Source organism: Trachurus japonicus, chromosome 24 (genome assembly GCF_045865225.1).
Source record: "Trachurus japonicus isolate A0001 chromosome 24, Traja_1.0".
Classification (NCBI taxonomy): Eukaryota; Metazoa; Chordata; class Actinopteri; order Carangiformes; family Carangidae; genus Trachurus; species Trachurus japonicus.
This window is the reverse complement of record NC_140930.1, coordinates 12,230,405-12,245,413: the sequence shown is the minus strand read 5'-3', so window position 1 is coordinate 12,245,413 and position 15,009 is coordinate 12,230,405. Positions and strand designations below refer to the sequence as shown.

The 15,009-nt window shown below is 43.5% G+C and overlaps 1 protein-coding gene across 1 annotated transcript in view; it reads right to left on the bottom strand.

The window, feature by feature from the left end:
* Positions 1–15,009, bottom strand: part of eva1aa (eva-1 homolog A, regulator of programmed cell death a) — a 72,107-nt gene that overhangs the window by 46,825 nt on the left and 10,273 nt on the right. The window contains exons 2-4 of the mRNA XM_085771348.1: positions 4,660–4,883; positions 2,799–2,922; positions 976–1,128 (exon numbers count right to left, since the gene is read on the bottom strand). Of these exons, the coding sequence (XP_085627474.1) occupies positions 976–1,128; positions 2,799–2,922; positions 4,660–4,883 (501 nt within the window). The remainder of the gene's footprint in view (positions 1–975; positions 1,129–2,798; positions 2,923–4,659; positions 4,884–15,009) is intronic.

Sequence of the window (15,009 nt, the reverse complement as noted above, 5' to 3'; positions counted from 1 at the left end):
TATTGCAAAAACGTCTTGAGAGAAAGAATTAAATCAAAACCCGAAATGACCTGATGTTCCACTCTCTCAGCTTCATTAATATGTATAACAACATCAGCAGGAGAGAGAGACTCACTTTCAACATCATGCAAACACAGGCAGGACCTGATTTACATCCCCAGCTTGAGTTGTCATGCAAGAGATCTCATTCCTCACCCGACTGACCCCAGAACTGACGCTATGAATAAAGTGAACAATAATAAAGTCAAACAGTATAAATATTAATGCCATTATCACCTTTGGCAACCTTTGAAAGAGGTTTATCAGTGAGTAAAACTGCCATAAAAGAGCAATTTAACATCTAACAACACAGCATTTTCAAACAACATATTAGTAGCTGGCATGTTTGTGTAAGAAAATACTTGTGCTAGCAAATCAAAGTGTCACTGTAGCATCACTAGCTGTAACATTATTGAGAAAAATTAATTTAATACAGTTTCTAATAAGTAGTAGTATCTGATTAGCTGTAGCCTACCGATGCTGCTATCCTGACACCAGAATAATAATTTGGTATTTTTGACCTAATTGTGTGAGTTTAGTGAGACAACATTTTGAAATCATCCAGTTTACAACTTAACACATGTTAAGTCAATAACATTTACTTATTTTAGCAACTTCTATTACTGTTAAAACGAAACAGGAGGTCATACCGGTCATACTATCAGCAAGCTAATATTAGCTATGTCAGTTGGCCATGTTATCTTGGTAACAGTTGTTCCTGGCAGTTTGTATTTAGTCAACTACTCTCTATGTCAGAACTACAGTAGCTTCATGGTGATTATTACCATTAATGAATTCAGTGGTGCTATTTTATCTTATTTGAAATTGAAAATGAATAAATGAATGGAAAAAGTTGTGTAATGCAGCTTCCTTAGCTACTCAACTGTCTTTTAACCTGAAACAAGGGAGTAGCTACTGTATGAGGAGGGGTCTCACCTACTGACGGGGCCCTCCGGTGATGAAGGGGACACTCCAGGGTGCCTTGTTGAGTTCGGCCAAACATGGCGGAGTAGACGGCGATCTGCATGCCCCGTTTGCAGCTCAGCCTCATCCTCTCCTCCTCACAAACCACCTTGCTCTTATACTCGTCTGCAGACACAGAAAGAGAAGATACAAACTGTAAAAAAACAGCAAATTAAATGTGAAATTTTATTGCTATAACAGAAAATAACGCATTGCCTTGTTCACAGAATTAAACATCTAATAAACGGTTGGTTGTCTTAATCAATTTGTTTCTATTTTCCATGTTTTTATTTTTATTAAAGATCTCCTTTTTTAGTGTGCACAGAACACAGACACAGAGTGTAAAGAGGCAGAAGCAGAGGTAGAGTTGCTCGGTGGACATGTAGAGCCATGCAGAGGCATTCCTCACACACATCCAGCCACAGTGACCTGTGACAGCCAGAGCAGCTCCACTGGCCAACAAATAAAAACACAAAACAGCGGCCGCCTCTCCATCCATGTGGGGAGTGGAACAGGAATGCAGAAAGAGGAGAAGGTAGAAAGAAAAAAGGGGTCGGACTCGGACTGGTTAGTTATATCTTTTGGTGACGGATTCACTCTTCTTCTCTCTTACTGCCTCCCTTTCTCCTTCGCTTCCTCCGTCCTCCATCCACCTCTCCTTTCAGAGGCAGTGACACCTGCCCGTTGCACCTCACTAACGCCCCATGCGGCCTTTCTCTCTCACCCTGAGAAGTCATTGGTTAAGTGACAGTGAACAAAGAGCTGTTGATTGGCCCCGGGGTCCGGTAGAGAAAGAAAAAGTGGGGAGGGCAGAGGGATCAGTGGATTAATGCCCACTTCTGGTCACTCTAGTGTGAACTGCTGCACAGCTCAGTGCGGCTCGGCTCAGCACAGCACTGAGCCATGAATGGAGACTAGAATCTGGGTGGGATTACTGCACTGTTGTGGCTCCCCTCTGGAGTGATACTCTTAGCTTCCTGGCTCACAGGGGAGAGGGAAGGGGAAGGATAAAGGAGGAGACACGCAATGCATTTTCTTTCAGGAAGCAGGAAAGACACAGGAGACAATGTGACACTTCATTCAGTGGAGACTTTAAAATCAAATTAGATGATTCAATAAATTAAATTCAAGTGAGAGGTAAACCAAAATACCCATGTCAAGTTTAAAAGATTGAGCTGGCAATAAGCTGTAAATAGGTCTGTAAGCTGTAAATAAGTCCCATGCAAATATTAGATGCTAGTGAACTGATTCAAGTCAAAAGCACTGTAGAGTTTGATATATAGTGAATATTGCTAAATTTATCTTTGAATAGCATAGCGTAATTAACTCATAAATACAGAACAAAAAATCTATTTCAAGTCAGCATTCAATGCTGCACTACCTGACACTTTTTTTGCATGTTTTTTCTCTTAAAATCTACAAATGACCTGCTTTCTGTGCACTTCAAAGCTAAAAAGAAAAAAAAAATCAATTAAAATATGCCTGCACCTTCACTTTCCGTGTCAGTGGACAAGCACAGTGCAGAAAAGATATCCATGTGATGATTATTGGTTGAAATGAGGATCATCTAATAAGAATAATAATCAGATACTTTATACTTAGTTGCTAAGGTTGATGAATACACTATTGTTAATGTTGTAATTGGGTTTGTCCCTGGTGCAAATGAAATGACCCCACCCCTTGCTCTATTTTGGACTAAATGTGGAGGTGTGTGAGAGCAGAGAAAGAATGGCCCAAACACAGTCTGGGACAAATGTGTGTGTCGCTGTCAGGATCCAAGGTGACGAGGGACTTACTAGGTCTGCATTTGTACCAGACAATGAGGTATTTACTGCTGCCAGGACACTGGTCTGTCCCAAACACGCGGCTGTTGACAAGGACTTGACAGCTCCTTCTGTCTTGGCACTCGTCCAGCATTTTCTAAAGAAGGAAAAGAGTGACAGAGACCAAAGACAGGTTTAGAGGAAGAACAATAAGCCAACGATGGTGAGACCAGCAGCAGGCAAACCTAAAACCACTTCAAACAGGCTGCTTATAGCCATGGGAATACGGAGGCAGGTAAAGAAAAAAAACGAGAACAAGAGAGAGAGAGAAAACTCTGGAAAGCTCCATTCCACTCATTTCCTGGCGTCCTCCTGCTTCTCTGGTTTCATCATCTTTTAGCCTGCTGTTGCCCAGGTGAGCACATTCCAACACACCACATTCCCCTGCACTGAAATCCCACTCGCTGGAGGAATGACAAGAGGGGATTCTGACTTTCCCCAGAATTTAACTTTAAAAGAGGAGCATTAGTTACAACACATCATGGAATGCAGCCCTGGGAATTGTGGTTGGTGCGATTCAAAGAGGTGAAATAAAGGACGCAATCTGTGGATTTACCCTGTAACAGAATAAAAACCCCACATGTACTAAAGGTCTATTCAATCGTTGACATTGACTGATTAATTTAAGTTATTGCAAATAGTCAATAATGTGCTATGTTCGTTTGCATACCATGGCTATCTTTGGTTTTTATGAACTAAGCTACCAATGCACCTCAATAAATGTTCATTACATTATGTATTTGTAAGATTTTCTTGATGTCCAGTGAATGAGTTATACCTCAAAATCTGAATTTCTTTGAGAATATAACTAGTCACTTTCCCTTCAGCCTCACCTGCACATTTTTAGTTTGGTGTTAATGACCAAATGTTAGCAGACTAACACACATGATAAACATTATAACACTCTCTCTTTGCACTATTTGAGTATTAAGTCACACAGCAGCTTTTCTTCTCTTTACATCCATATGCAGCACCACATAGCGCCCACCAAAATGAATTGAATAGATAGGATTATAAATCAAACTTTTTTTTTTTTTTTTAAGAATAGAATAGAATGTATACAAAAATCTGTGTATTAGCCTACTCTACACTATGAAAACTATAATTAGTTGCAGTCGTAGCTGGGACACCCACCCATAAACTTTACATGGGGAATTTATGCGGCAATAGTAACAGAACAAGGGTCAAGAACAGGTGGTACAATGAGATTCTTCAGGGTTGTAGTAATGTGGGTGGCGCAGCAGTCAGTAATTCTCTCACTTCAGCACAATGCGCTCTCTGTGTCTGTGCATTCATGGCTGTCCTGTCTATTATGGAAACGGAGGGTGTTTAACACTAGAAGGCAGAGGGACTAAGAATAAACAAAACAAGTGGATGAATGCTGAACAGGATGTGTTTGTGTGTGTTTGTGTTGGTGCTGCAAAGCGGGGCTTCTTGTCCAGCCGCATCCCAATTTAGGAGAGGATGCTAAGGCAAAGACCCCATGAAATCGCTTTGTGTCATGGGAACATACAAGCCCTCTTCCCCTTTACAGAGTGTAATTTGCCGGAAAACCTCCTCACAAAGCGTTACATAATCAGCTGTGCTCCGAAATGTAACCCTTGGCCAATTTGACCACTTTACAGGACACTTTCTCTCAGGAGGATTTGCAGCCCAAAAAGGTGTCTATGTGTGTGAAGGGTGAACTAACAAAGGGAGGAACAAAATGAGAGCCAAGTCTCAGACACATGGGAACCTCTTTGGATATTCACTCCTGAAACAATTACGGTAATACTAGCTTGGACTTTCTGATACAAAACTCTTGTATCTTGAATATGTGCACTGTGTTAATTACCTGTAGTGCAGTGGATACAGAACAATATCGATCATCCTCCCGGGCGCTGTAAGAACCTAGGAGGCCCTGGTAGGACTGAGGGCACTGCTGGAAGTCGGAGGCCCCTCTCCTTCCGTAGAAAGCGGACTGGACGGTGATGGTGGTGCGCGGTGGGCAGCGGACAGCCAGGAAGTCTCCGTCACAGGCCTGCTCGGTGTAGTTCCTCAACACTTTGGACAGGTAACCTATAAGACGGCGAGAAAGCAGCTATTACCTTTGACCATAAACTTCGACCATAGCTGAATGCATACATTTCCTGACCCTGAGATTAACACTATCCCCATCATTTTTGTGTAGCACAAGCATTCCTGTGCGAACAAAACCAGAAAAAACAAAATTCTCTTAATACTGCGTCATTACAAAGCCTATTATTGCAGTGGGACCAACATGCTACTGCCATTTGGGCTAAATCACCACTTTATCGCCTCATTTCATGTGACTATCGTATGCAAAAAAATTGATAACAGCATGTTACAATCTCTTAAACAATCTTCTCAATTCCATTAGATAATGTTTCCATGGACATTTGTTGATGCTGCAGATCAGCGAGCCCCGACAGATAACTACTTACATCTAAAAGACGCCTCCAGGCCAAGAATACCACAACAACAGAAAGAGAGAGAGAGAGTGTGCAGCTTTAGCTTATCTAGCTGGTAGTAGCGTCAGCCCTGCAGTCATGGCTGGAGTGTTTTATACAAAAAAACTGCCAAGGATAATTTCAGTATAAATAACAGAAACAGTACATACATGCCAGCTGGATGTTCCCTAGAGATTTACAACTGAACTGGTAGCATAATGAGGCATTTTGAGCTCTGTAAAAATGCTAGGAGGCAATATGATGGTCTCCTTATTTCTATATCAAAGAGAAATTTCAGAGTAATGTGAGTCTGGCAGGTCCCAGATTATATAAATGTACATTTCCATGTTTTGTTTGATTATAAAGCAGGTGGAGGTGTTATGTATTCTGAGTCAGTAAGTGTCAAACCGCTAAGTGCATGCACATGGCCCATATTCAAAAACAATGCATTAAAACTGTCAGACTGTTGGAATCATTACTGACTTTTGTTCAGACGTTGCATAGTGCTTTTTTTATACGCCTTGCCTGTTATTAAATTTATTAATTGTAAAGCAAATTCTTTTTTAATATGACTGTTATGTCTATGTGCGGAAATGTACGGAAATGACTGCGGAACTTGTGCAACACATATTTCCGTGCAAACCGACAATAAAGGTTTATCTCTTATCTTATCTTATTTGGTTTCTCTGAGTGTTTACATACAGTCTGACCTATATTTATTTGATCAATCAGAAAACCGTCAGATCAGAAGAGAGGCTCAGAGTTTCTGTTGTCACGGAGCTCCAGAGAAACCTGATAAAAGAGAAAATATAAATCAAAAATAAATCAAAACTTCAAATAAAACACTGGAAAAGTGTAGGATATGGTACGTTTAAAGTTCTGAATTGCGGAGGCTGTGTACCGCCTTTCAGGCTCGATTTCTGCGATGCTATTATGCTTGCCAGTACCCATGTTTACTTGCACCAGACAACCAGCTGGTATCAGCGACTATGAATAGAAACATTATATAAACCATTTAATAGAACAAGCACTAAGTGAACTTTCATTTAACCTCAGAGCGCTGCTTGAAATCAAATAAAAGCTCTCATTCTTTTAAAACACTGACGTCTCTCAGCTAACTCTGCTTTCCCATTAGGAGTCTTTGAGAGCTGCCAGTCGGCCTGTCAGTCACTCAGGAGAGCCGAGCCCATCACAAAGCCACCATTAACATTCCAGCCTGTGAGAAGGAAAATGCAGATAAAGGAGAGAGCTGATCCCCTGGCCACCGTCATATAATGTCTTTCTGGACTTATCTGGCTCATTTATGAGTTGGCTGCTGCAGAGAGGAAGCAAACACTTCAGAATGAGCTTCTCCTGTTTCAATACATTGCTGGAATTGCAAAATTTCAATACCTAAATTAATCAAACTTATCTCCTTGTCGCCTGTTCTACAAGGTGCATCGTCTGCAATTAAACTAATACTGAGGGTTTTTGTTAAATCACGTAGATCTACTTTTCAACAACTTAAAAACAACTTACAAAACAAGCTCCAGCTTCCCGGCTAAGTGCTCTGCAAACACATTTACACAGAGTCAACACACACTCGCGCTCGCACGCACGCACCCACAGAGTGGACACACTGTGATTCAATTACCTTTATTTGGTTAGTGTTTGTTAGGGAAGAGGAAATCACACAGAAACAGTGTCCTCTAACTCACACACAAGCACACATACACACATACACAAAAACACACACACATTGTCCCCTTATCACCATGGCCACAGTTAAAAGGAGGAAGGGAAACAAGAGACATTCCCAGTTTTTCGAAAGGTCAGCCTCTCTTTAAATAGAGATGGTTATTAAACCACCATTGCTCATATTAACAGGTTTACACCTGTGGCTGGGTTGTGAAAACAAAGGACAGGTGTACATGCAATCCTATTTTAAGTTTATTTAGAGAGGTTATTTGAATGCCTCTAAACAAATGATCAGGAATGTGAATCCATCCAATGCAGCTGCTCTTATGTAACAGCTTACGTTTAACAAAACATACAACCTACAAATATCTATTTATTTCTTTGACATTTCCTTGGTACCAGGTTGTGGAGTTGCATTACAAATCATAACAAATAACTTTAAAATGATAGTAGGTGTTTTGGCTTTGAGTGGTGTAAGATTTATTGTAACAGGAAATAAAATTATGTTGATTTGAGTTTGTATGATTTAGAAACTACACTTACAACATTGCTGTAGCAACTTTAATTGTATCGGCTTATCAAGTTTCTCCCCCTGCGCAGTAATATCCAGTTCACACACACACACACACACACACACAGGTCTGCTTTGCGTGACACATTCCACACAGGGTGAGAGGGAACTTGGCATTCCCCTGGCAGCAAGACCACACACACACACACGCATACAAAACGTCAACACAAACAACGTGGTAGGAACAAGCCTTGTCGCTGGGCTCTCGGAGCCAGGGTGTGTGGTGGTGTTGGTGTAACAGTATCACATTATTAGGGCTGGCTCTTGGCAGAGCGCCAATGCCATGAGAGACCACGAGTTTAGTGCAGCAGCCCTCCAGTTAACCGGAGCCTTGGGTACGGCGGCGTCACCATGGAAACGGCCGAGGTTATGAACCGGGGTGAGGCAGAGAGGACTGAAGATAGGTGATTTAAAGTTTGCACGGGCCACTTGGAGGAGGAGGAGGAGAAAGAGGAGGAGGAAGAGGAGGAGGAGGAAGAAGAGGAGGAGGAGGAGGAGGAGGAGGAAGAAGAGGAGGAGGAGGAGGAGGAGGAAGAGGAGGAGGAGTTTCTTAAGAGAGCGATCCTTGAGCAACGATTTGAACACAACAAACACAGCGATACACCTCCCTCCACCCTCCACAGTGAAGAAAAAGGCAAACAGATTATCTCACACAAACCCTCAGGTGCTTTCACAAGAATCCGTTTCTCCTTTTTTCGCCATCCCACCCTCCTCCTCCCACTCTCTCTCTCTCTCTTCCTCAGGATCGTCACTATTGTTCCCTCCACTCTACCTGCTGACTGAAGTCTCCTTTCAAGGCCGACAAATCAGGCTGGGTTAAGACACCTGTGTAAACCGCCCCAGCCAATGACAGGTGTCCCTCAGAGGCAGAAGGCCGAACAATGCTGGAGGAACACCCAGGCGTCTCTCCGCCTCCCTGTTTCTTTTCATGTGGGGCCAGACTCCTTCCTTAACTAGCTCTCTGCCCTTTCCCTTGACAAAAGCCCTGCACTATTATGTCTGCCGGTTTGTTTATTCGGCCATTAAAAGACAGGAGGTTGCGGTCGTGATGCCGTTCGTGTACAAACAGGTCGCTCTTGTCGTGCGCGGGATTGAAAGACCTCTGAGCTCCAGTTTAATCTCTGCACAAGCAGCACAGGGATTTGTCATGAACACAGTCAGACACGGGAACCTGCACCTGCCTTTTGTATCTATCATTCGACACAGATTCAGGGATTCAGTGAGTCATGTGATGCCACTTCACCTGTCAGTGGGCAAGAAGAACGTTCACTTTTCAGCTTCTTATCGAAATGTTAAGCCCTTGTTATTGTTGTCAACTCATTTTTGGTCATGTGGGGACCCTGATGTCGGACCCAGTGATGGAGAAGGTCAGGAGATTAGTGATCAGCCAATGTGTTGTGTCAACATGACACCAAAAGAAGCCTGTTGGAGCGGGATTTACTCCCTGAGAATCACCGATTACCGGTAGTCCCAAGTTCCCAACCAACATACCAGTGCAAACTTATAATAATATTCATTAATTCATTAGAAGACACTTATATAAGGTGTCCTCCTCCAGCTGCAACCCTACCTACCTCTCCTTTCAGGTCAGACTGGGAGGAAGCTCTATGACTAATTCTCCTCACAGTCCACTAAGCTCAGGTGTTCAGTGTCGGCTAAGAATGAGTGCAGCAGGTATTTCTGACATGAAGTGAGGGGCAGGTGGGGAGGAGGAGACGGGACAGTGGAGACTCCTGAGAGGCAGTACAGGTGGAGACTGTCTGTTACTCACGCTCAGGGCTTCCCCCCTTGCTTTTGAAAGATGCCGTCTCCTCCTATTGGCCGGGGGAGAGCGAACAATGCACTACAGCATGATGTATTACTAATGTATTATAAGACTATAGCCTTAATGCTGCTTACTATTCAGCTGCTTACTGCTTTAACTTGTAGTTGGGTGTGGGGGGATGTTTGTAGAGCCTCTAGCGTTGGGCAAGAATTTACATTATTGCAGCATATTAGAAGATTATAGCTTATCTTAATGCCAACAAAGTGCCTGTTTACATAGTAGTTTTGAGATAATCAACCAGCTGTATAAACTGCAATCTCTTTAAAAATGTATGATCATGATAAATCTGCAACAATACCTCAAGATCTATTCTGTTGTAACCAGGAGGTTCTTGAAAGGTACGAAATCAAAAGGCTGTATCGTGTTTCATCTTGGTACATTAGGTATTTAGGCATTTACAGCTTCATGACTTTATTGGTGTTATTTTAAGCAAATTATAGCCATCAAACCATCAAATGTTCAAAGATGAGAGCTGCGGGCCTGCTGCTGGAGAAGGAATTCCCCTTTAAGTGGTGATTAGTGGGAAATGCAGAGGTTTCCCCTCAAAAGACGCAGGCCATGCTCTGGCAACACTCAAGAGAAGGCTGGTGGCCATGAGGAGGGGAGGAAGAGGATGGTGAAAAGCAAGAGAAGAGGATGAGTGACAGAGAAGGAAAGTAGTAGATAAAGACATACTGGAATATAAAAGGACACCTGTTAAATAATCAAGTGTTGATTTCAAATCTGAAAAGAGGGTGATAGGTCTTCATGGTCATGAGAAAAAGAGAGAGATCTTTTGAAAAGTAAAGCCAATGCTTTCAGGATGTGGTGGCAGAGGTCTAAAGGCCAGAGCGTGGTGGCTTTAGGCGCTGTTGTAATTACTCTTACCCACAAACCACAGAGGCGGCACAAGGGCCTGAAGCACGGCATGGCATACGGATAAAACAACCACCGGTCCTAAATTATATGTGGTCAAAACTCTGCATTCACCTCTTAAGTCCAGAGCTTCAGCCTAACACATGATGCATGAGCTGAATGGGACAGGTTGATGAGGTGTGCTGACATTAAATGAGACCTCAAACATGTGAGTGAAAAAAAGAGCACAAGTTCACATGGATGCCACAAAGGGCGCGCTGCTGCACAATGGACAATATATCAAAGGAAAGCTACAAGCTACTGCTGCTGTAAACAAGCCAAGTACAATCCTCCCTGCAAAAGCCATTAAGATTTGGGGCTAAAAAAGAACACATTCCTAAAATACACTGCATTCCTCCACTTACAATACATTAGTCCTGCTGCTATTGTCACGTTTTGGATTAGCCTACTTTCTTGCTAATCGTGCTATAGGGGCCAGAAAAAGAGCAAAGAGATATTTTGCTACAGCCTAAGCAGTTGAAGTTGACATTAGTCACAGAAGAATAACTTTTTTAACTAGGAAGTAAATGTGCAGCTCAATGAAAGTTCTGTAGTTCATGTCGAGTAGCTAGCCTACCTAAAACCACTTAAGATTTTATTCATGAATCGAAAGAGCAATAGAGCAGCTTGGTATTTTGGTACAAAACTTGCAAAAATGTCATGAACTAACGATTTGACAATGGAAAGTGTACTAAAAATACGTTAGAAGACAACTTGTTTTTTTGAATCAGGGTGTTTTCTTCTTGTTTTGATGGAGGCAGGGCTCTATAGTGGCTAAAGATGATGTTACAGAAACCTATCAGGATTAAAGAGATACTTCACCCAAAATCAATAGTTCACCAGTTTTCTACTCACTGTCATGCCAAGGGTTTGGAGAACTTTCAGAGTCATCAAAACGCTTGGAGTTCCAGGCGGGGTCCGGCTGGCAACGAATTTTCATATAATGGCGGCGGATAGAGTTCACTTTTGAATCATCCAAAACACACACTATGAAACATCCAAATACCTCCATACAGCTCGTCCGCACTGACCCAAGAGTCCTGATGCTGCGTCATGAAAAAGTTGTTTGGAAAAAATTTATTTGATCTCTGTTTTTAGCCTTGTGGTAGTAGTAGCTCCCAGTGGCTCTGTTGATGTTTGTGCGCATGTTCGAGATTTGCTGCGAGATGTTCTTCCGTGTTTACATCAGATACATCCAATGGTTTACAACGACAAACGAACATCTCGCAACATGTCGTGGCTGCAGGACACTTGGGTCAGTACGGACGAGCAGTATGGAGGTATTTGGATGTTTGAAATTCAAAAGTGAGCACTATCCGCCACCATTATATGAAAATCCATTGCCAGCCGGACCCCCCCTGGAACTCCAAAGGTGTTTTGATGACTCTGAAAGAAGTGTCCCTTTAACACTAGTTTATGTAGCAATAGCAAATATAGCTTCTGTAGCCTAATGTTTAAAGTAGCTGTGTCCCAATTCAGCATCTGCATCCTTCAGTGAAACATTTGAAGGCTGATTATGTCCCAAATCGAAGGCTCCTCTAAATGTGGCTGAAAAATCAGGCCTTCCTTTGCCTGTTCTAGGAGGACATCAGAAGGATCCAGCCCCTGAATTGAAAGACACAGCTAATGACAAATAACAAACTTCTCAAACTGGCAAATATTGTCCTTGTGGTCCTTTTTGCTTTTGAGTCAGAGATAACATGGTGGGCTCAAAGTGTCAAACTATGTAGAAGCTGGGGCAGGTTTGTATGGTCAGTGGTCACGGGCAGCACGTGACGGTTGTTGAACTGAGTGAGGTGCAGTCAGACATCCTTGAAAACTTACTGAACATGTTAACAGACACATACTGTACACAGTTAGGCTACTGAATGGGTGGGGGGTGTCAGCTGAGGGGGCTTACTCACATGAGGTTGGCCCCCTGGATTTAACCCCAGCATTGGTTTTGCTCTTTGACTTAAAAACCGGAATGACCTTAGAAACAGAAGTTTAAATCCCATCTCGGAGTACAGGCCTATCCACCTCAGACCCCGGCGTGTGCTTCGCTTGGCGATCTGTTAATTCAATGTTAATGCACTGATCAAACAGCATCTAATGGGAATGGGAAGTGTAGAAATCAAGGAGAAATCTGAGGAGAGTGGGGAGGAACAACATGATCAGAGGCAGAGTAAATAGAGTTACTAGCACATGGGGACACTGAGACTGAAGCGTGACATTCATTCATGTCTAGATTTGGTTCATTGATGTTCTACAGTTATGTGGTTTGGAAGCCAGAGACAGGAGCCGAGTGTGTGCTGACATGTTTGGTCCTTTTCTTTCTTTCTTTTTTTTTATCACCAGGTGATGATGGTCTCCTTCATTTCAATAGTGTGTTTCTAACTCACCCTCCACTCCCTCCCTCCTCCTCCTCTTCTTCCTCCTCCCGCAACAGACAGAGACCTGAGCTCGAGCAGCTGAAGTCATTAAAACCGGAGACACAAACACAAACACTCTGCTTGCCCGCTCTTCCCTCCTCCCTGAGATGGCTTATCTTTCTAACACCTACACACACAAACAACACACACACACACACATATGCAGGCAGTCATATACTCTCACACACACACACACACCTACAATGGCACGCTGAGGCAATGTCAACATATTCAACATGAATAACAAACTTCTACACCCAACCGCAGCCTCCAGCTTTCCTGAATGAATGTTTTATTTATTTGTTCACACCACAGTGTCAAATAGCACCACTTTTGGAGGCGTTTGAAAGGCTTATGGCCAAAGAGTTTTCAATAGAGCGAAAAGTTAAAAACACATTTCAGGAGAGAAGACACGGGTTGCTGGAATCTGTAACATCTGTACGGATATTAGGACACCATTGCTATAAATGGGTGAGCCTTTAAATCACCTTCAGTGCATCAGAATATAGATTTGCACAACTATAATTTAAGGTTAATATGATTGATGATGGGAAATTTCTGGCCCAGGAATAAAAGGTGTGCACATCAAATGCTGGAATTTGCATGTTAAAGCTGTATTTGATCACTGATAACACACAGCTTGCTTTCCATCAGCCAAATAAGACAAGACAAAGGGATTAAATAGAAGGAACTGCAGGGATGTCACATGCTCAGTCAGACAAACATCAGGCGGGACGAGGAATTCATGCTCTGGAGGAGAACACGGACAACAACAGCTCCTCTGGCTTGTTCACAGCCGCACGAAACCAAGACTGCAAATCCACACTAAACGGCCCGGCTTAAAGAAAACCACAAGAGAAGTGAACTCGGTCAGGTTGGGTTTGTTCTTCAGGTTACCGGCGTTAGAGAGCGAGGGGACGTCCACCTGTGGGTCAGTTGTCTAAGCTCATCCTCGGGGGGTGACGGTGTATTATTAAACATCTGCCAGCTCGGAGATGACCTCACGGTTGGACAGTGGCCGCTAAGTCTCCCCCCGGGGGTGGTGGGTGGGTGGGGGGTGTCCCCGAAAACCAAACACTGGTCCCACCCGTGGGCCCTCCCATGACCTCTGTTAGCACGTGCCTCTCCTTACGACCCCTGGGGGTCAAAGGGCACTAGGCGAGAGGACGCTTTTACTCAGAGTCTCTTAGCATTTGTGTTGTGCGTTTCTTATCATTGGCGGGACGGTGGATGGACTGGCGGGGGTGACGGGTCAGAGAGGCTCCGTGAACCTCCTCCCACACACAGAGAGAGAGAGAAAGTGTGTGACAGAAAGAAAGACATGAACGGATGGGGAGAAAGGACCAGAGGAAGAGAGATCTATCATTTTAATGGTCACTTTTACGGCCCTGGGAGAGTTGGGTGGCAGCCAGCCAGACTCCCCCATTACTGACCACAGTCCAGCAGACACCAGACAGATGTATCAGTGTGTGTGTGAGCTTTATTGTCACTAAGTGAACGACAGATGTATCCTCCTTTGGTCACTCTCACCGCAGCGGATTTGGATAGAACTTGGAAGTGATTGTTGGGTGTGGCCTCAGCATAGCCTGAGGCTTGGAGACGAGAGGTCATCTAGGGAAGGATTTCCTTTCACACGTTTTCTCTGCTGTTGTGCAGCTCATTTGGTGACAAGTCGAGGACCTGACCGTCTTTAATAAATTGTTGCAGAGTGAGACGGAAAAGCCCGTGCACATGGAGAGAGGGAGGGAGTTCCTGAAGAATCTGAATCCTATTCTCCTGGAGAGCGGCCAGTCTTGACGATGCAGAAAATAAAGTTGACATTAACAACAACGCCCAGACACTGAAAATAACTCTAATCACTTAGCAGCTACTTTCATTACACCCTGTCTGCTTCCTGTCAGGCATCACTGTGATCCAGTAACCTCCCACCTGCTCCACCACTTTCCACACAACTCTAATTTTGCCAAAGAAAAAAAAAAAGTTTTCGAAGCAACTACAGCAAGAGAGTGTACCGCTGTGAAGGACAGAGAGGTATTTTCTTAAAAAAGAATAAGGTGGGAGTGGGTGGGCACTGGAGGGCTGGGCTTTTGGGGGAATTAACAAGCTTATCTGGGGGACTGTTGTGTGAAAACAAGCAATAGAACAACTCCTGAGGAGCTGAGGGAGTGAAAAGCCATCTGCAGCATGTCCAATGGGACTTAGCAGCCAGATCCCTTTCCTTTTACAACAAACCCAGACAGAGCTGCAGGAACGACCCGACTAAAAGCGAGAGCTTACCTTTGCTCTGGTCGTCCAGAGTTTCCCGGGGAGGTTTGTTTTTGTTGCTACCAAGTAACCGGGGTCTCGTTCGATTGTG